This window comes from Sorex araneus, chromosome 4 (assembly GCF_027595985.1).
Source record: "Sorex araneus isolate mSorAra2 chromosome 4, mSorAra2.pri, whole genome shotgun sequence".
NCBI classification, from domain to species: Eukaryota; Metazoa; Chordata; class Mammalia; order Eulipotyphla; family Soricidae; genus Sorex; species Sorex araneus.
The window spans coordinates 135,174,895-135,197,242 of NC_073305.1; the positions used below are offsets into that span (position 1 = coordinate 135,174,895).

General features: G+C 39.2%; 1 protein-coding gene across 5 annotated transcripts in view; it reads left to right on the forward strand.

The window, feature by feature from the left end:
* CEP57L1 (centrosomal protein 57 like 1) overlaps positions 1-22,348 on the forward strand; it is a 64,006-nt gene that overhangs the window by 7,267 nt on the left and 34,391 nt on the right. Inside the window, exon 2 of one of the 5 annotated variants that reach the window (XM_055136552.1) lies at positions 1,941-4,321. The exons of 2 other annotated variants lie outside the window; for them this stretch is intronic. In XM_055136552.1, coding sequence (XP_054992527.1) covers positions 2,094-4,321 — 2,228 coding nt within the window. In that variant the 5' untranslated portion in view covers positions 1,941-2,093. Of the gene's footprint in view, positions 1-1,940; positions 8,369-22,348 lie in introns of those variants that run through there. 2 more of the 5 variants (XM_055136551.1, XM_055136553.1) reach the window with 2 other exon arrangements.

A 22,348-nucleotide genomic window follows, 5' to 3' on the forward strand; every position in this document is an offset into this window, starting at 1 on the left:
CTTCTCACTCATTTCACTCAGCATGATACTCTCCATATCCATTCATTTACAAGCCAATTTCATGACTCTATTTTTTCTAACAGTTGTGTAGTGTTCCATTGTGTTGATGTAGCATAGTTTCTTTATCCAGTCATCTGTTCTCCAGCACTTGGGTTGTGTCCAAATTCTAGGTATTGTGTGTAGTACTGCAATGAACATAGAAATGTAGATGGTTTTTCTCTTTTGGGGCCCCAGTGTATATTCCCAGAAGTGGTATTGCTGGGTCAAATGAGAGCTCAATTTTAGCTTCTTTAGTTTTTAAAGAAGCTAAAAAGCTCCTCAATTTCTAGTTTTTTGAAGGAATGTTCAGATTGTTTTCCAAAAAGACTGGAACAGTCGGCATTCCCACCAACAATGAATGAAAGTCCTTCTCCCTGTATCTGCTTAGCCCGAGTTTTCTCTATAGGAAAATTATCTGAGAAATCAACTGGTAGCAGAGTTTAAAATAAGAACAAAAGAAGTTGTATGATGTCCCTCAATTGTCTCATAGCATTAAACTATGAGAACTTTCACATTAGAACTTGAGTTTTCCCCAGGTTTTTGCCTCTTGGAGTTGCGTTTTCTTTTCTGTTACTGATGAGTGCATGGGTTTTGTTTTTTTTTTTGCATATATCATTTTTTTCTTTACTTAAATAATGAATCGGGCTCGTTCTGGATAGCACAGCATACAGCATACAGTGTGTTTGCCTTGCATATGGCCAACCCGGTTCTATTCCTCTGCCCCTCTCAGAGAGCCTGGCAAGCTACCGAGAGTATCTCATCGCACAGCAGTGCCTGGCAAGCTACCTGTGGCGTGTTTGATATGCCAAAAACAGTAACAACAAGTCTCCCAATGGAGACATTACTGGTGCCCGCTCAAACAAATTGATGAGCAATGGGATGACAGCGATACAGTGATAGAAAATAAATCAGCCTCTCCATGCTTATCCTTCTCAATGCTGCCATATTGGGGGCTCTTTCAGGCTCAAGAGAATGAGGCCCATTATTGTTACTGTTTTTGGCATACACTACTGTTATTGGCTACACTAGCTGTGACAAGGACGAATGGAGACGTTACTGACACCCACTCGAGCAAATCAATGAGCAACAGAATGATAAGTGATACAAGTGATAGATAATAAAATGGTAAAGTTAATCTAAAGCTTATTCTTATCATTATATTATAATCATGGTGCAAATACAGTTAGCTATGGAAAGGGTACAGGATAAGAAAATGCCAGGGTAGGCACATCAGAGGAGGAAAAGAATTTCCAAGAGATGGACAACCAAAAAAATTACAAAGTTTCTAGAAGGAATAGTTAGTAGTTCAGAATGCTACCAATCTATCTTGGATTTCTCTTTCTTAGGTTTAGTCTTTAAGAAAGGATGTGGTAAGTGTAGATTACTGGGTGGTGATCTAAAATAATGCTAAATAATGCTTACAAGTGAAGGTAAATTAGGAACTAGGACTAATCAGGCCTAAAAATGCTGGAGATGGGTGGGTGGGAGGAGGGAAATCTCAACTCCTTATACTGTCAGGGTTCCTTTTGGTATCTGTGATTTTAACTATTATTATCCCCAAACTTTGGTAAAAGTCTTAAATATCAACTTTATCTGTGTTGTATTGTGGTATATATATATTTTTATAAAAAATAGTTATAATTATAGATGTAATTAGAAAAGAGCATTTTAGTGGGAACATTACTCTTTTCCATTGAGGCAAGTGAGGGGGATAGTGATAATGAGTTCTTAAAGAATTAAAGTAAATATTGAGGACAAGAGTTAGAATTGCTGCTCTTTTGCATGTGAAGATTCTTCTTCCATAGATAGAACATCAGAGGATCTGGGCTTTCTTTATTAAAGATGGCAATGCAGTTTTCCCATCAGAAGTTCATCAGTGACCTTTTTCATTGCAATTGCAGGGGAATGGAGGGATGAAATCCAGACATTTACATTCATTTGTTCATTATTTACTGAAAACCTACAATGGACAAACTCACTTAACATCAAGTATACAGCAGTATATGAACCTCCCTTAAGAAATATACAGCCAACTCAAGGGACAGGCTGCTGAGATGAGTCTGAACCAGGCTGCCAAGAGCTTTCTCGCTTTAAGCCAACAGCAAGAATTAGATGACCTGTCAAATGATGACCCCTTGAGTGCCAGTGAAGATGAGAATAGTGATGAAGAAAGAAAGCACCAGAAGCTTCTGGAAGCAATCAGAACCCTTGATGGGAAGACAAGGCCGAATTTGGTCCAGAGATCTGAGGCTAGTCTGGAGGTATCAGAGTTCAATATCAGTTCTAATGGGTCAGGAGAAAAACTAGTTATTTCTGATCTACTTGACCCCACTAAAATGTCACCCTCACTGGCTAATGTTAAAAAGCAACTCAAGAGAGTCAAATCAAAAAAGATAGTTGAGTTACCCCTTAACAAAGAAGAACTTGAACAAATCCACAGAGAAGTGACATTCAATAAAACCACCCAAGCCCTTTCCAAATGGGATCCCATTGTTCTGAAGAACAGGCAAGCAGAGCAGCTGGTTTTTCCCATGAATAAGGAGCCATCAGCCTTTGCTCCTATTGAACATGTGCTCAGTGGCTGGAAAGCAAAAACTCCACTGGAGCAAGAACTTTTTAATCTGCTACATAAGAAGAAGCAACCAGTAACAGATCTTTTACTAACTCCCAAGGAAAAGGCCTCTCTCAAAGCCATGAGCCTGGAAGAGGCTAAGATGTACAGAGCAGAGCTTCAGAGGGCCCGGGCTCTGCAGTCCTATTACGAGGCCAGGGCTCGAAGAGAAAAAAAAATCAGAAGCAAAAAACACCATAAAATGCTGAAGAAAGGAAAGGGTAGGAAAACCCTGAACGAGATTGAGATGTTATCAAAAGTCAGTCCTTCAGCAGCATTGGAAGAACTGGAAAAAATCAAAACAGCCAGAATAATGGAGCGGATGAACCTTAAGCACCAAAGTAGTGGGAAGTGGGCAAAGTCAAAAAAAATCGTGGCCAAATTTGACGTGGAAGTTCGCCAGGCTATGCAGGTGCAGTTGGCCAAGAACAAAGAATTGGCACAGAAATTCCAGGTAGCCTCGGAGAATGAGGAAGTAGAGGAAGGCAGTGTGGAGGAAGCAGGTGAACACCTTTTTCCTGATGCAGCGAATGAGGTACAGACGAATGAAGTGGATCAGAACCCCTGGATACTTGGGAGACCAATGGGTGATGCATACGAGAATGAAATCCAGAAGGACCCTAAACAGCTTTTAAAGCCTTTGGTACAGGAGGCCTCTGAGAAAGAGAAAGAAGAAAGACCAGTGGCAGAAGAAGAAATTTCACCGCAAGGATCTAAAGAAACGCAATTTTTCTGGCAAAAGTCTAGGCCTAACCAGGACAACGAACCAGTGGGCATTCAAGAAGCAAAGTATTCTAGCTGCCAGGAGGTACTGTGTGTATTGAGGGCAGAGTCTCAGAAACTAAGCATGGAAAATGATTCCAGAAAGCAAAAAGTGAGTTTAGGGAAGACAGTTGTACTGGTTCAGAGTGAGTCACTAATCGAGAAAGAAGAGGAACCTCTATTGCTCCAGAGTTTGGAGAGAGCACAGACTCAAGAAGAACTAGATGTACTGGGTAAAGAGAGGTGTTGTCAAAATAAGGAGCTTCCCAGGTCGGAGTCAAAAGGGCAGCAGTTAAAGAGGAAGCCAAGAAATCATCCTGATGCACCTAAGAAGAAAACTAAGGAACAAATGATTAATCTGCAGAACCTCCTAACTACAAAATCTCCTTCTGTGAAGTCTTTGGCTGTTCCCACAATAGAAGAATTGGAAGATGAAAAAGAGAGAGCCCAAAAGCAGGTGGTAAAGGAAGCTTTTGCCGGGGATGACGTCATTAGAGACTTCCTGAAAGAGAAGAGAGAAGCTGTGGAGACAAGTAAGCCAAAGGACTTGGACCTGATTCTGCCTGGCTGGGGTGAGTGGGATGGTGCAGGCCTAAAGCCCAGTGCCAAGAAGAGACGTCGGTTTCACATTAAAGTCCATGAAGGTCCTCCAAGGAAAGACAAAAATTTAGCAAATGTGATTATCACTGAGAAGCGAAACATCCATATGGCAGCTCATCAGGTACAGATGCTCCCACACCCGTTCACCCACTATCAGCAATTTGAAAGAACCATCCAGACCCCTATAGGATCTACATGGAACACCCCGAGAGCCTTCCAAAAGCTGATTATACCCAAGGTCGTCACCAAGCTAGGCCATGTCATCAAGCCCATAAAAGCAGAGGACGTGGGATACCGGTCTTCCTCGAGGTTAGACCTCTCTGTTGTACAGAGTAAGACAGTAGGACTTAGCTTGTGCCACAAAAAACAAATGAAGAAAAAATCTATATATTAAATACATTAAATAGCTTGAGGAATGATATCTTCATGCTGGAACAACTAAGCAAGTTGTGCTAATTGGGGGTCATTGCAGTGCTCACCAGAAGTTACACTTCCTGGCCATGACATTTGCAAATCTATTTTTTTAAGTTATGATAATCAGTATTATGCTCCTTTTGTGGAGTTGGCATACCTGGCAGCAGTACCCTCTGCTATTGCTTGCTGCAATGCCAGGTTACAGATAATAGAGCTGCCAGAATTACACTCAACATTTTGAGCACCAGGGAACTGAACTCGACCACATATTTGCAGAGTAGGTGCTCTAAGCCATGTTATTCCTTCAGGCCCTCAAGTGGACTGCACAGCTTTTAGTCGTGCACTTATTATTGGCATGCTCTACAATTTTATGTGATCCTTGAATTGTATATCTTACATAATTCAAGAAATGTATAGTTTGGAAATTGTGTTTTAAGTTTTGCGACAGCTTTTGTAATACCTTGAATATTTTTAGTCCTAGGCATCAAACTCAGTTCCTCACACATGGGTAGGCAAGCACCCTACTGCTGTGCTATGTATCTGGTCTGATGTTTTGAAATTTTAAGCTTCTTAATTGGAGAAATTTACCATAATTAATTTTTTTAAATAAGCATAAATGTTTATATCCTCAAGCAAAGACTCAGTGTCAAGCTTTGTTATGGAAATTATTAAAGACACCATGTTTAGGCACAGGAATAGTTCAGAGGTCTAAAATGTCTGCCAGTGTATGATCTTGAGTTTTTGGTGTGCTGGGCATGATCCTGGCTCCACTGCTTTTTGAGCCTGTCGGCTGTGCTGTGCCTAAATAATAGGTAATTTTGACTGCACCATAGGAACACATACACGACTAAAAGCTGTGCAGGTACCATAAATCAGGAATTGTGACTAACATAAGACCCCAAGCACACACTAAAACAGTATTGTGTGAACATGACTAAAAAATGCCTACTCTTGAGTATAGTGTCCAGATAGGAGAGTATTGCATCCTAGTGTGAGACTGGTGAGCACTGCAGGCAGGCATTTTGTACAATCATTATCATACCAACTCAGAGGAAGGGGGAAAGCACCATACTTATACAGTAACTTGTCTATATGGTATAACAACTTTACAGACTTGATGGTCTGGGAAAATGTAATTATTAACCAGAACATTTTATTTAATGTGATAGTTTACATCTTTTAGAGTTATTTTAGTGTCTACCTTTTGCAGCAACAGAAAAACATTCAGAAGAAATTCAGAGAATTGCTGAAAATTTCTGAAAAAAAAAATTCAGAAGAATTTCTTTAGGTTGGTAATTTTTTAAAGTAAAAGTCACTTTAGGAATCCTGATTGCTGAGATCTAATATGAATATATTTTGAAGAGATCTTACTAGGTTTATGGACCATAACATCTCCAAAGAACATGAAATTTGAAGTTAAACCTCAAGTTCATGTTTTTGTTATTACCTCATACAGATTCTGAAACCTTGGTTTTTCCCACATGTAAAATACATTCATATTATTATATTTCTGTCCTCTGACTGTATCAAATTTAGAATCTGCAAATGCTATTTCTTTCTACCCAAGGTTCTCAGCTGGGATTTTCACATTGTTTTCTCACTGTTTTGGCTTCATCTCAGAAGACTTATTCTCAGAGGTCTTACCTAACCATTCTAGTCCAAGCAGACGACTGTTATCCTTTCTAGTTTTTGTAGCAGTTCATTTGTTCTATATTTGTTATATGTTCTCATGAAGTTTCCAGTGTTGTTCTCTCTGCCTCACATTCCCATTGTAGTTCTCCAAAATACTTGATCCAGGAGGCTATTACCTACCTCATAGGCTTGTTAAGTCCCAGTAAAATAATTTTGTGTAATAAACTTAAGTCCAGTTGTCCAGTTTTCCATATTTTTCCATTTCCTGTCTAAATTTTTGACATATTTAGCATACTAAATCCAGTCATTAATAAGATAATGTGTTTATTTATGCCTCCAAATAACCCTTTGAAGTACATAATATTATCCTTATTTTTACAGATAAGTAAATACTGTTATCCTTATTTTTACATTACTGCCCTGTTACTTAACTTTAGCCAGAATAATAGCAGCTGTGGCCTGAGTCCTTTGTTTGTATGTGGGTGTCACTATTTGCCAGTCTCTTTTTTACACCCTTTCCCCTTTTATTCCACCACTGGGTTGTGGTTGTTGTTGTTGTTATTCCTGAACCATACTCAGTGGTACTTGGGGCCAGTGCTTGGAAAAACATGCAGTGCCAGGGATCGAACCCAGGCCTCTTGCATTCAAGCAAGACATGGTCTCAGCCCATGCTCTGACCATATTTGTTTCTGATGACCAAGAATCTCACTCTTGGGTATAGTGCTCACACGATTGTGGTGCTCTTCAGGAGTTGCACTTTTGATGTGCTTGCTGAGGTGGTGTGGGGGTGGGGGTGTCTCATTTTTTGTTGTGGCACCCTGATATACTTTATTTTGCCTTAGGGATCCTAAGCAGCAGAGCCTTTTGGATTGCACATATGCATATCATGTTGAGCCAGGGATCAAACTTGAGGTCTCACAGGCCTTACCCTTGGATGACTTGTATTCTATAATTGAGCCATCACTAGTACTTTTTGCAAGTCTCTTGATCTTTCTGGGCCTCAGTCTTCATTAGTAAATTGGGGGGTGCTGAATTTGATATTTTCGTTTTGTTTTTAAACTAGAATAGATAATTTACATTAGTCTTCACTTCTGTGTTTTACAGTTCTGAGCTCTGACAGAAATGTATAGTGTGTATTCACCATTGCAGTATCATAATTTAACCACCCTAAAAATCCCCTGGACTCCAGCTGTTCATACCTCCCTTTTACTCCCTGGCCCTCTTAATAGCCACCAATCTTTTTTGCCTTTCCTATGTCTTATGGTTAGAATCATACAGGATGTACCCTGTTCATTAGTTTTTTCTTTAATGAACTGTTCTTTTGCTGTTATATTTTAGAAGTCATTGCTAATCCTAGTCAGCAGATTTTTTTCTACATATAGCAATATGCATTCATGGTTCTTTTATGCCTTCTAATGGGTTGATTGTTAATTTCTATTTTCTTCCCTTTTTTGTATCTAATTTTATTTATATGTTGAAGATGTTTTTTTGGTTTTATTTATTGTATTTTTATTTAAGCACATAATTTACAGTAATAGTGTTTGTTTCTTATATTGGTCTTTTTTATTGTTCATTTCTTTTTATTTCATGACCATATCACAATTTATCCATTTGCATCTTTAAGGACATCTTGGTTGCTCCCAGCTTTGGGCAATAATGAATAAAGCTGCTATACATATTTTTGTGTAGGTGTTTTTTGTGGGTTGTGTGTGTGTGTGTGTGCCTATAAGTTTTCATTTCACTTAAATTGAGATAGTAATATGATTGCTATATTTTGTGGAAATCGGTTTAGCTTTTTTCCAAGGTGGCTATAACATTGACATTTGTACCAGCAGTGAATAAGCACTCTGGTTGTTCCACAACCTCTCCAGCTTTTGGCATGGCCAGTGTTTTGGATTTTAGCCATTCTGGTAGCTAAATAGTGGTATCTCATTTTAATTTGCAGCTCTCTGATGACCTTTAATATGAAGTATCTTTTCATATACCTATTTGCTCTGCTTATAGCAAATAAGTGAGGTATCTGTGTAGATCATTTACCCATTTTTTAATTAGATGGTATGGCTGATTTTCTTATTTTTATGAGTTCTTTATATATTTTGGATACCACTCTTTAAGTTTCTCCCAGTGTACAATATCTCTTCATTCTCTTAACAACTTGAGATTTTAGTGAAGAAAAGGTACTAGTTTTTTCTTTAAAACGGTTCTTTTGCTGTTATATTTTAAAAGTCATTGCTAATCCCAGTCACCAGATTTTCTACATTATCATTTAGAAATTTTATAGTCATATATTACACAAATAATTTTGTAATTGAATTTTTGTGAGAAGTAAGATTTTATTAAGAATCTGCTGACCTTAAATTATTATTTTGATCAGTAACTTCATATGGTGAATAAGCTTTTCAAGCAATGAGTATACAGAGAAGGGATCACTAAGAAAATGATGTCTGGAGGAACCAGTTGGGATGGGAGATGCATGCCGAAAGTAGATAATGTGACAAACATGATGACCTCTCAGTGTCTGTGTTGCAAGCCATAATACCCAAAAGTAGAGAGAGAGTGAGGAATATTGTCTGCCATGGAGGCAAAGGGAGGGTGGGAAAGGGGGGGCGGGGTATACCCGGGATATTGGTCGTGGGGAATGTACACTGGTGGAGTGATGGGTGTTTGATCATTGTGAGATTGTAACCCAAACATGAAAGCTTGTAACTATCTCATGGTGATTCAATGAAATTAAAAAATAATAATAATAAATATATAAAGCAAGACCTGCAAAAAAAAAAAAAGAAATGAGTATACATTTGATCAATAACATTACAAGGTGAAAAAGCTTTTCAAGAAATGAGTGTACATAATCTTCATATAAATGTTCTTAAGAAGTGTTCCTTGAAGTCAGTTCAAGATGATAGTCAGGTAGAGCGTTTTCTGGAACACTTCCAGAGACAGCAACAACAGCCCTGGTTTCCTGTTATCTGTTGATAACATGCAATTAGCCAAGTGCTGTACATTGCAAGTTATTAGTTAAGATTATATTAGTTAAGACTATATTATTTTTCAGTTGGAATATTTGGTTATTTGTCTATATTTCTATTTCCACTTTTCTACCTAGTCATTCAGATTTGCAAAAATCTGCATATGGCTTATTCCCAGTTTCATCTTTATTGTTAAATACTGAAATCATTGGAATAGTATATGATGTCTGAAGTGCAACTTTTATGGGGGTTAAGAAAATTATCCCAATTACTGTTTGGCGATATAAGCTGGTTTGCCTTCAAGATATTTCATATTTTGTCTTGGAAGATACCTTGTCAACCAAGTATTATATATATGTGTGTTACCCAGGTAAAAGTCTTTGAAAATTTGAATCTTTAGAATTTATTTTATTCTTAGATGTTTGTTTTGTTTTGGGACCTTAGTGCCAGGTCAGGTCCTATTCCCTGCTTGGTGGTCAAGGTTGGCTTCAATTGGTGTGCAGAGATCCTGCATGCAGACCGTGCGGTCCAGCCCATTGAACTATCTCCCCCACATAATTTTTTATTTTTTTTGTTGTTGTTATTTTGGGGTCACACCTGGTGATGCTCAGGTCTTGCTCCTGGCTCTGAGCTCAGGGAATAATCCTGATGTTCAGGAGACCTTATGGAGTGCCCGGAATCAAACCTGGGTCTACTCTTGCCTTACCCATTGGATTTTCTCACTGGTCCCCTAGATGCATAATGAAAATTGATTTAAGGTTGGTTTGTATCACATTCCTTTCAGTCTTTAAAAGCTATTTTTCTGGTACACTGATGATGGGCATGGTGTTGCAATATGTACATGAGAAATCATGGCATTGGAAACCAAGAATCTCAGTTTTTAAAAAAGGAAGAAAAGCTGTTTCCTGGGACCTGGTCATGGCTCTCATTTTGCAATGGTGAAGCTGATAAAGCCACAGGTTTGAACTCTGACACTATTTGGGATCCCTGACAGCACCGTGTGCTATTGCTGGCATACCTCAACCAGAACTACAGCACTACAACTGAAGTGTGTGACTGCTGCTGAGTTGTGCAACCAGATCTAAAAGTGGGTCGTCCCCGGCACACCACTAAGTTTGTGTGTACCATAACCAAATCTGTATGTGCACCATAACCAAATTATCACAGGCAGCAAGAAAGGGAACTGGGGAAGTCCCTTCAGTGATTCTCAGCCACCTGTTTTATGCAAGGTCCAGTAGTTTTATGGAGGGCCCAAAGATGTGCTACTGTTCAGGCTCTGTGGTACCAGGGATTACCTGGGACACTCCAGTAGTACTCAGGGTTTCCAGGGATATACCAAGTGGTGCTCAGGGACTTGTAGTGCTACATGCTAAGATTCCCAGCACCACAGAGTCACCTCGGGACTGTGTGCCACGGATCAAAGTATGCAAAACTATATTTTTAGGCTTGCTTTTTTTTTTCTTTTCTTTCTCCCTCCCTCCCTTCCTTCTTTTTTTCTGGAGGCTAAGAATGGGGGAGCAACACCAGGTTGTGCTCAGGCTGAGAAATTATTCCTGGCTCTGCAAAATTATACCTGGAGGTGCTTGGGAACCATATGCATGCTAGGGATTGAACCTAGGTCAGCTACGTGTTAGGCAAACGCCTTGTCCACTGTGCAAGGTCCCACATGCAGAGCATTCACCTTAAACCTGTACAAACTCCCCAGCCTGGGGTTATGTTTGTTTATTTTTTTAGTCATATGGGTAGCATGCTATTTTAGCACAAATTGTGAATTGTTCATTTTTTCTCCCATGAAAAAGTCTTTTTTTCATATACCAAATTCACACATATACCACTGTTCCTGAACACTTGTTTTAACAGTCTCTTTGTCTCACCTATTCCCAATATCACTATTTTACTTTATAGACCTTTAATTTTAAGCTCTATGAAGTTTTAATAGCTAGGAGAACAATCCTGTCTTGTTTTGCATTTTTGTTTTTCCCCCCTACATATTTTATAAGGCCTACACCCAGTGGTGATGCTGGGGTTAGGGGTAGGGGTATGAATCTTGGCTACTCCAAAGATTGCTCAGCCCTGCAGTGTGTGCCTATCTAATGCTTAAGCCAGGCGATTCAGAACTCAGACAGAGAGTTTGCTGTTTAGCCTGGTGGTTCTCAAGGGTCCTGGGAACAAGTTGATCATCCCGTGGGTGGAAGGCATATCGTGCTGGGGATCAAACTTAGGGCTGCACACATGTTAGCCATCTGCTCTATCTTGAACCATATCCTCACCCCCAAGATTTTATAAATTTTTATTTGGTATTATTTTTGTGGTTCTTATGTTTTCTGGCTCTTTATGTTTTTTAAATTGCGTTTTCTAGGTAAGTTATATTGTATTAGATTTTCCTGTGTAGGCAATCATATTGTCCATGGAACAGTTTTATTTCTTTAAAATTCTTGTACTTTCTAGTGAGCACCCTTATTGTCAAATGTTTAATATCCAATTTCTTAAATACAGATTATGTGAAGTAAAGCTAGTAAAGCTCAACATTTATTTATTTATTTTTTGCTTTTTGGGTCACACCTGGCAGTGCACAAGGGTTACTCCTGGCTTTGCACTCAGGAATTGCCCCTGGCGGTGCTCAGGGGACCATATGGGATGCTGGGAATCGAACTCAGTTTGGCCGCGTGCAAGGCAAACGCCGTACCCGCTGTGCTATCACTCCAGCCCCAAGCTCAACTTTTAAATCCAATTATTTCCCCTTTCCCTTTAGCTACTTTTGAAGGAACATTACAATATTTAGTATATAACTTAGGCAGACATTCCAAGTGCTGTTGAATAACTAAACACTGTGGTCTTTCACTCATTTTCTTGCATTGTTTTTATTTCTGGATCATATGCAGCAGTGCTCAAGGGCTACTCCTGGTACTTGAGGCCCATTCCTAGCAATGCTCAGGCCCTTGGGCACCATATACCAGGAGTAGTCTCTCAGCACTGCCTACTGTGGCCCCTCAAAAAAAAAAATACACATGTATATATTGTTTCTTGGGCCACTCCTGGTGGTGCACAGGACTTACTCCCAGTTCTGCTCAGGGATTACTCCTGGCAGTGTTCAGGGGACTATAATGGAGTGCTAGGAATCCAGGCCAGGTGAGCAATGTGCATGCCACGCATCTTAGCATACTATCTTTTCAATCCCTCTTTTAATATCTTTTTTTTTCTTTTTGGGTCACACCCGGCGATGCACAGGGGTTACTCCTGGCTCTGCACTCAGGAATTACTCCTGGCGGTGCTCAGGGGACCATATGGGATGCTGGGAATCGAACCCGGGTTGGCTGCGTGCAAGGCAAACACCCTACCCAATGTGCTATTGCTCCAGCCCTTCTTTTAATATCTTTATCTGGTGCTGACTATAGGGAATATTTGGCACATTTGTGATCTATGGAAAGCAATGTAGAAATAAAGAGAACACATTTAGTCTGGGACCTGAGTTTGAGTTTGGGTTTTCAGTTTTGTTATTTTTTTTAGACATATGACAATAGGCAAGTCATTTAAATTTTTGCCTATTAGCTCATGTGTTTAAAAATAACTAGAGTGCACTCCATTCTGGAGTCACTCACATCCAGCTCAGGGTGTATAATTTCTCAACTTTGTGTCACTCTCATTTCTTATTTTACGTCCAGAATAAAGAGACTAATTGTAATCTTTCATTATTTGAAGTTTTTCACTGACTTATTGGTTTGCAGTAGTGCTATGGAATTTCAAGGGTTTAACTTCATGAACCTTTATCAGTATATAATTGTTACATCTACATCAACATTCCATTGCCATCATAAAACCCAAAAGACCCTTCTGCTCACCAACACCAATTTCCTCCACACCCTTGCCAACAATTGCCTTTTGATATAGGCCTAAGGTTTCCAAACTTATTTTATCTACAACCCCATTTTCAGGGGGGAAAAAAAGTCACCTGGAAATGTACCACCGGTTTTGGTTTTTGGCCACATGCAGCGGTGCACAGGGAGTCACAATGTTGGGGATTGAATCTGGGTAGGCTGCATGTAAGGCTAAATAAACTTTTGCCCATGAACTCTTTCACCCTAAAGTCTACTTCTTCATGTGAACAAGCAGAAAGTACCCCAAGTTGTACCTAAAGCTACTTTTGTCCCCTGGATTGTTCCAGCACCCTCCTGCCCTGGGGGAGAGGGGCGAGTAATACTGCCCACTTTCAGAAACTGCTATAGGCCATTCTTATGTGTAAAGTGGTATCTCATTGTGATAGATTTAGATACTGCCACTTTTTAAAGGTTCACACTAGTTTTGATAGGCAAAGGCTTTGTAAATTACAATGCTTTTCATGTATTGCTTGATTTTAGTTTTTTTACTTTTAGAATGGATGTAAAGAGTATATTATAAATGACTGCATATATTTGGTGTCAGAGAGATAGCTCAGTAGACCAGTGCACATACTTTGCATGCAGGAGTTGTGGGTTTAGTCTCTTGACACTGAGTTTTCTTAACAGTACCAGGAGTGATCTCTGAGGATTGAGCAGTAATAGTCCCAGAGCACCATCAATATGGCCCAATAACAAGAACAAAAAAGACTACATAAATTTTTCAGAATTAAATTTCATAGTTTTATCTGTTTATGAACTTTAGTTTTTTTTAAAAGATTATGAATTTTATACATGTGTATGTGTGATTTGGGACGCACTCAACTCAAGGTACCATGGGGTGCCACAAGTGGACTCTGGGCTTCCTGCATGCAAAGCATGCCCCAGCCTGCTAAATTATCTCCAGCCCAGGAATATAAATTTTTCAGATATGTCCTAAAATCTCATTTTCTCCCAATTAAACATTTTAGAGTTACCTTTATTAATAATATGAGTTTTCTATTTGATATATATTATTTTATTGTTTTTGTTTTTCCTAAGTATGATTGTCATAAAACTTTAATAAGGACTTAGCCAAGAAAAATTTTGTCTAGAATATTACAGACTGAATAAATAATCACAAAATATGGTGAGAATTGTGAACTTTAGGATATTTTGTTGTAAGTCTAAGTTGAACTGCAGTAATACTATAATTTAAAACAATGCAAACAATTTTATAGTATATGTCAACTGCCGCCACACTCTAGGCCACTTTGCTCGGGCTGAGCTTGGGCCTACCCATTTTCCATCATTACCACACCATATTTGATAGGACTCAAATATGGTGTGAACCATCAGAACACCTATAGTGGCAATTGGAGGCCACCCTAAAAGCCTCCATCTCTCTCAGAGAGCCCAATAAGCTACTGAAAGTACCCCGCCTGCATGGCAGAGCCTGGCAAGCTACCCATGGCATATTCGATATGCCAAAAACAGTAACAACAATGGGCCTCATTCCCCTGACACTGGAAGAGCCCCCAATATAACAGCATTTAGAAGGACAAACAAGGAGAGGCTGATAAAATCTCACGGCTGAACGAGGCTGCTAAAACAAAGAAGGACTAAAATGACTGTCTGCACTTTTAACACACATAGGCTGGCATCAGAAGCATCCATCGAGGACCTGATGGTGCAAGCGTGGAAGATCAAGTACAATGTCATTAGATTGACTGAGATGAGAAGACATCGAACACATCGTGCCGTTTTCAACACTGGAGAAGAACTGTTCCTTGGAACATGTGACAGTAGAGGCAGTGGTGGTATCGGTGTCCTTGTCAACACGAATTTGGCCATGAACATTGATTCATTTGAATGCCTAACAACCCAAATTGTATGCTTACATTTGAATACATGTAGCTCGTTGCCAGCAGTTTCTATCTTCATCTCTGCACCAACATCCAATTACGACGAAGAAGAAATTGAGATGTTCTACATGGAGCTGGAGAAGTTCTATAAAGAAGGTCATTGTTGGTGATTTTAATGCGGAGATAGGACCTAGAAGGTCACCTGAAGCACTCCACATATGAACCCATGGCCTAGAATGGAACAAACAGGTTGAAAGACTGAGTAAATCATGTTCACCAAGACCATCCATGGTACATAGGAGTCTCCCGGTGGACAGTTCCACAATGAAATTGACGACATCATATTCAGTCGACAGTTTTGCCTGACCGATATCGCTTTTGTCCCAAAATTCCAAACAAGATCAGACCACTGTCTCTTTCGTGCAAAATTCTACTTCATGGAGCGGGGAGAAAGGGCTGCAAAGTTGTTGGGTTTTTTTTTTTTTTTTTTTTTTTTTTTGCTTTTTGGGTCACACCCAGCGATGCTCAGGGGTTACTCCTGGCTTTGCACTCAGGAATTGCTCCTGGCAGTGCTTGGGGGACCATATGGGATGCCGGGGATCGAACCCACGTCGGCCGCGTGCAAGGCAAACGCCCTACCTGCTGTGCTATCGCTCCGGCCCCAAGGGCTGCAAAGTTTAAGAAGAGAGCTCCCAGAACAACCACCAACTGGGAGCTCTTTAGCACTACTGCAGCAATATGGGAAGATGTCGTTGACAACATCAATGAGGAATATGATCGACTAGTTAAGCACCTCCATGATTGTGCAAGGAATGCAGAGAGAGAGAAAGCCACAAAAAGTCGCCTGTCTTCAAAAACTCTCGAGCTAATTCACCAATGTGGTCTGGCTCGAGCATCAGGCAACCACAAGCTAACGTCCAAGTTCACAAAGCTGTGCAAAGAAGCGATAAAGGAAGACCTCAAAGAGAGAAGAGCAGCAATGTTGGCCGATGTGGCAAAGCCAGGAAAAGTATTCACAACACCCACCTGTCTTTCGCCAACTATAAGACCAAGATGACTACCCTCTGACATCCTGATGGATCTATCACATCTTCCAGAAGGGCAATGGAAAAGGTTATTCATGACTTCAACTCAGACCTCTTTGATAGCCACGTCCACCTGCCCACATACCAAATTCTGCAGGATGGATATGTCGTTCCCAGCATTCTCCCTTCTGAAATCCGACACCCCATTTCATCGGTAAAGAAGCGTACAGCACCTGGTCCAGACAAGGTCAGACCTGAACACCTGAAGAATCTGCCGCTAGTACTCATCAATACACTGGCTCGGCTCTTCACACACTACCTGTCTGAATGCAAGGTTCCGTCCCACTGGAAAACCAGCAGGACCGTCCTGTTGTACTAGAAGGGAGACACCCACGACATCAGCAACTATCGCCCAATCTGCCTGTTGTCTGTCATCTACAAGTTATTCACTCGAGTCATTTTGAATAGGACTGGCAGAACACTAGATGAAGGACAGCCATGCGAGTGAGCCGGGTTCCGAAAAGGATTCTGAATGGTCAACCATATCTCCACGGTGACCAAGCTCATTGAAGTTTTGTGAGAGTTCAAGATGCCGCTCTGTCTAAAGTTCATTGATTTAAAGAAGGCCTTTGATTCTCTTGAGACTGAAGTGGTAATCGAAGCCATAGCCAGACAGGGTGTTCAAACTCAATACATCAGGATCCTCAGTGAGCTGTGTTACGGATTCACCACCAGGATCTCACCATTCTACAAAGAAGCGATCATCGATGTAAAGAGAGGGGTTCTGCAGGGCGACACCATTTCACCAAAACTCTTCAGTGCCACCCTTGAGAACATCATGCGACAACTGGAATGAAGATAGACGGTTGGCAACTACACCACCTCTGCTTTGCTGATGACCTCGTTCTCATAACACCAAATATCAGCTAAGCGACATGAATGCTGACTGACTTCAACCATCATATGGAAAGGTCGGACTGCCGCTGAATCTCATGAAGACAATGTTCATTAGAAATGGACTAGTTCCTGATGTTCCATTTGCCCTCAACGGAACAAACATCTCCAAATGCAGCAGTTATGTGTACCTAGGTCGAGAACTCAACATGACAAACGACCTATCACCTGAACTGTACAGGAGAAAGAGAGTAGCTTGGAACACCTTCAAGAGGTTAAGAGGACTAAGAACCTCCAGTTCTAGGCAAATCATTTCGATTCCACCGTTCTTCCTGCACTAACATATGCCTCAGAGACCTGGACCCTATGAAAATAGGATGAGAATTCTATTCAGATATCCCAAAGAGGAATCAAAAAAGCTATGCTTGGGGTATCATGTTTCACTCAAGTGAGAGAAGAAATACGGAGTTCCGACCTCCATCGACAATCAAGAATTAGGGATGCTGTCTCATTTGCCAAGGTGTCAAAAATCAGATGGACTGGACACATAACTCAATTTAGAGACGACCACTGAGCTGTTACAGACTGGATTCCACGTGACGTCATAAGACCGCATGGCCACCCACTTACGAGACGGCCAGACTTCTTCGTGAAAACCCTGAGTGAATGGTTTGAGGCTCTTAATGTTCCTAGAGCGAGAAGATGCCACTGGGCTACACTAGCACACGACAGGGACAAATGGAGACGTTACTGGCGCCTGCTTGAACAAATCGCCGAACAACAGGATTGTTATCCTGTTGTAATACAAGCGATATGTCAGATGCATTAAAACTGTCTTTATCTTGATACCATTTCTAGACAACATCAAAGCAAAATAAAATAATTTGTGTAACTATTTCTATGACATTGAAAAAAAAACATACTCTGAAAGAATATTTAATAATACCAGAGACTGTTTATCAGGTTCCATGAATTATTGAGACAACTCTGTTTCTATTTTGTTTTGGGGCCATACCCTGTGGTGCTTAGGACTGTTCCTGGCTCTGTACATAGGGATCACTCCTAGTGGAGCTCAGGGGATTTTATATGGTCCCAGGGATCAAACCTGGGATGACCATGTGCAAGAAAGCACCCTCTACCCACAGTTCTATCTCTCCAGCCCTTGAAAGTCAGTTTAGACAAACATAATGTTATCAGTTCTAACTTTGCCTAAGATAGTAAATGTTTAATAGACAACAAAATTTTAGCAATATTTGACAGTTTTGGGTTTGTAGAATTTTCTTATGAATTTTATTACTTCTGTAATTTCCAATGAGTATACATTACTATATAGTCAAAAAAATAAAGCAGAATATATTAGTCCTTTTCTTTTGTAAAACTTCTCTCCACATACTGGTATTAGTCTCTCAGCATAGTAAAATATCATGGATTTATATATAAGTATGAAAAGTTGTAGGCAATATCCACTTATATTCTAATATTGTGTCTTTTATAAAGGCAGGTATTAATATTCTTTGTACCTGCCTTTGGCTATCCCTTTTGGCTTTGCCATTCTCCAAACTTGTTCGATTTTTGATGAACTGTAATTTATAGCTGATAGGATGTTTTTAATTGAAGGATAAAAGCTGGTCAGATTAAAGACTTAAGCTGTTTTAGGGCTAGTCTGGGCTAGACTGGCAAACTTGGCAAACTACAGTGTTGAAAGCAGTATTGCAAGGTCCAACACTTTTTGTGAGACACCACATTTGTTCTAGTTTAGACCAAGTTCAAAGCCCCAAATTTATTAGTCATTTTATATTTTCCCCTTAGATTGACCTCTACCTTTCTCTACTTCCAGCTTTTAATACTGAGTTTAAACATGTTAAGCATTCAGCAAAAAGTCCTGGAATAAAAGTTGAAAAGCATAGAGATTCCTATTATTAAGCTTTATTGAAAGCCAGTGCAATATTGAAGGAAATTATGTAGATACAGTCACAGGCAGCCTGTTTAGATGCAAGGAAAGTTCTTGGGAGCAATAAAGATCTTTTATGTTTGACCATCATAGAGTCTTCTCTGTGCCTCTTGTATTTTGGCTGCTATGGGAACATTGGAAGGCCCTCAACACTTTTGGCACAGCTAGACATAAATTGTAAGCATTTGAAACAGATGAAGAATGGGAACAGTTGAGAGTAGTGTAATATAATTTTCATAGGTGCATTTTAAGGAAATTGCAGTTGGATCATCTTAATTAAGCTTCCATCTCTGTTGGGCAGGAAAATCAGGTTTTGAACTTTTGTTTCCTATGCTGTTTAACAGCATATGCTATTTCTCAAGTTAAGTCTTTAACAGCTGGGTGAACAGCCCTTTTGGAAAAAAAATAAGAGCTTAATGGTGTCTCTTCACAGAAAAGCCTGCCAGCAGCTCTGTCAATAGATCACTTTAGCCCTTTAAAACAGTTGTTCACTTTAGAATATGGGTCAAACGTCAGTGTGGCTAAGATACAGCAGCTCGGTACTGGTAGTAAGAAATAGAATTACGAATATTAAGCTCCAGGTGACAGGAGAGCAATATGTAACATATTCTTTACTTTGTTATATTGCCTTATCAAATGTTATGTTACAAGTATACAAGAAGAGTAGAAACATGAGAATACAGCATTGTATGAACAAATATCGCTATTAGGCTACATGTCTAGAAATATAGTGTTATAAAAACTTGGAAATAGTATAGTGTCAATAATGTGCGTCTGTTTTTCATTGGAAGAGGAATTACACTATCAGAAAGAATGGAAACCAGACAAGACAGAAGAATTAGGAAAATATAAAGAGAAAAGGGAAGAGTTTATATTAGAGGTTAATTTTTATAAAGATTAAGTTGTAAGGAAACATACTTAGAGAGAAGAATGATAAAATGGAGTTTATTGTCACTGCTACATTTATCACTGTGTATTTCCATAATGTTTGATATTTTTCAAAGTTGGAGAAAGGATGTGACTTAACTAAGATTGCACTATCGGTACAAGAAACTGGAAAAACCCGTCTTCTAGCTCAATTCAGAATCCTTTCTGTTATATTATATACCTTAGTAGAACCATGCAGATTCATTTCTGCCCTCAAATCCATAAACAAGAGAGGGAAATGCCTAGAAAAGGAATTTATTACTAAATCCAAGAGAATAGCAGCAATTCAAAGTGTTGTAATGATAAGGAGTAGAACCAGTGGTACTGTAATTAAAAATTTGTTCTGTTTCTGGGATCTGATTATTTCTCCTTACTGCTTACTAAGTGATGATATCTGACCAGTCACCAAAAGGAAAGTACTTAACATATATAACGCTAATATGAATACTCATTTTTCTTTTTGATCTCAAGAAACTGTTGGTAGTGTTTGTTTTCAGAGAGGGGAGGGCAATATAATGTAAGTGGAAATAAGCAGTTTAGAAAGTATAAAAAAAATTACTTTTTTTTTCTGTGCTGTACCATTATGTTATCTATATAAATGTTTCTTTAAAAAACAGGTTAATAAGGTTTATAATTATTTTTTTAGGGGTTGGTGCCACACCCAGCCATGTCCAGGGCTTATTCCTGGCTCTGTGCTAGGAATCATTCATGGCATGACTCCAGGACCATATGCAAGGCAAGAGCCTTAACCTCTGTACTCTCTCCAGCCCAAAAAGGGCTTGTATAATAGAATTAAGGGATATCTTAGAGTGTTTTAATTAAATAATAAATCTAATTAGTACACAAACTGTACTTATAAATTTTATCCCAAGAAGTATTTAGTAATACAAGTGTGTATTTAAATTCACACTTGTGGATTTTCCTCACATAAACATAGACATGCTTTTGTTTTTGAGTTTTTGGGCCTCATCTGGAAGTGCTCAGGGATTACTTCTGGCTTTGTGCTCAAGGATCACTTATAGCAGTGTTCAGGAGGCCATATGCAGTTCCAGGGATCAAACCAGAATTAGCTACATGCAAGGAAAGCATATTAACCCCTGTATTATCTGTATTATCTCTCTGATCCAAGAAACAACATTTTTATGACATGATTAAAATAGTAGTGGCACCACTGTTCCCTTGCTTCTATAGGAAAGTGAATATTGAATTATAATTAGGGATGTGAGAAATGCTGCTTTCTGTAGTCTTAGAAAATCCCTAGAGCTCATATGTGTACATAGACATGCATATTCACATATGTACATGAATACATTTGTTCCTGGGGTAGGAAATAGCTTTCCTGAGTGAATGAATACTCTGGCAGGAGTGGAAAGAGTAGGGATCAGATTAGAGTTCTTATATTAATTACTGTACATTGGGCTGTGTTATGAGAGGATCTTTGAGGACCTTCTACCCATTAAAAGTAGGGAGAAGTTTGCAATGGTTGGCAGTTTAAAGAATTGGTTTGTAAGTCACATATTTGAATTATAATCTCAGTGGTACTTAGAACAGACTTAGAGCAACTATGATGTAACATTTGTGCAATGTTTATGCTAGTCTTGGAAAAGATGGAAAATTATGCATTAAACTTGAAATACACATTTTTCTTATAAAAGTATTAGAGAGTATAAAAATACTAAAGAATTTCATGGTGGGGTTATTCAGATAGATTAAGACCAGGATACTCTGGATATTATGAAAATATAAGGGATCAGAGTAATAATACAGCAGGAAGGACACTTGCCTTGCTAGTGACCAACCTGGGTTCGATCCCCAGCAACGCATATGGTCCTCTGAGCCCTGCCAGGAGTGATACCTGGTCATAGATCCAGGAATAAGCCCTGTGCACCATTGGATGTGGCCCCCAAACAAAATATGTTAGTGATGTTAGTGTATATATATGTATATATGTTTGTGAGCGTGAGCTACAAATAAAAGGAGGAATACTAAATGTTGGGCTGGTCTGTAAATCTTGGTGCTTGGGAGAAGCAGTCTGCTCTCCTCCTAAAAGATCTGCACAGTTCCCAGGGCCTGGAGGACTTTGCAACCTAGTTCTCAAAGTGCTCGAGAATTTTGAAACACTCATATAGGCTCTGCAGGTGAGTGGTCTGCAATCACAGGCTGATGGTTTTGGTTGTTGTTTGTTATGGATGAGACTATATTTTAACTCTAATGTTTTTGATTATTTAAATCATAAGTTATAATGATACTTGAATTGTAAATTATTAAAGTAGTTGAATGTAATAGAAAGGGAAAAAATTCATAATTTTTTAAAAAAATCCATCTTTCTTGCATAGTTCTTTTAAAAATAAATCAATACCTATCCTATAAATGGAGTATATTTAAGAACCAGAAACTTTGCCCTCCACACCAAAGTTTCTGAGCATTAAAAACAACTTAAGAGCAGGGCCAGAGTAATAGTAGAGTGAATAGGTTCTTGCCTTCTATGCAGCCAATCTGAATTCGATCCCTGGCATCACATATGGTCCCTGAGTCTGCTAGGAGTGATTCCTGAGTTCAGAGCCAGGAGTAACCCTGAGCACTAACAGATGTGCCCCCCACTTCAAAAAAAGAAAAAGCTTAGTATAAATTGTTTTTATTGTATCCTGTTATTAAAGTAATTCAAAGACCTATATTTTCACATTAAAATAGTTCTAAAATGGAAATACCGATTGTAATCGTTATTGGTCTGAATTGAAGTCAAATACTTTAGAGAGGATTTGCACTTACTCTTGTCAGGCTTGCAGTACTGTCATCCTGATACAACTT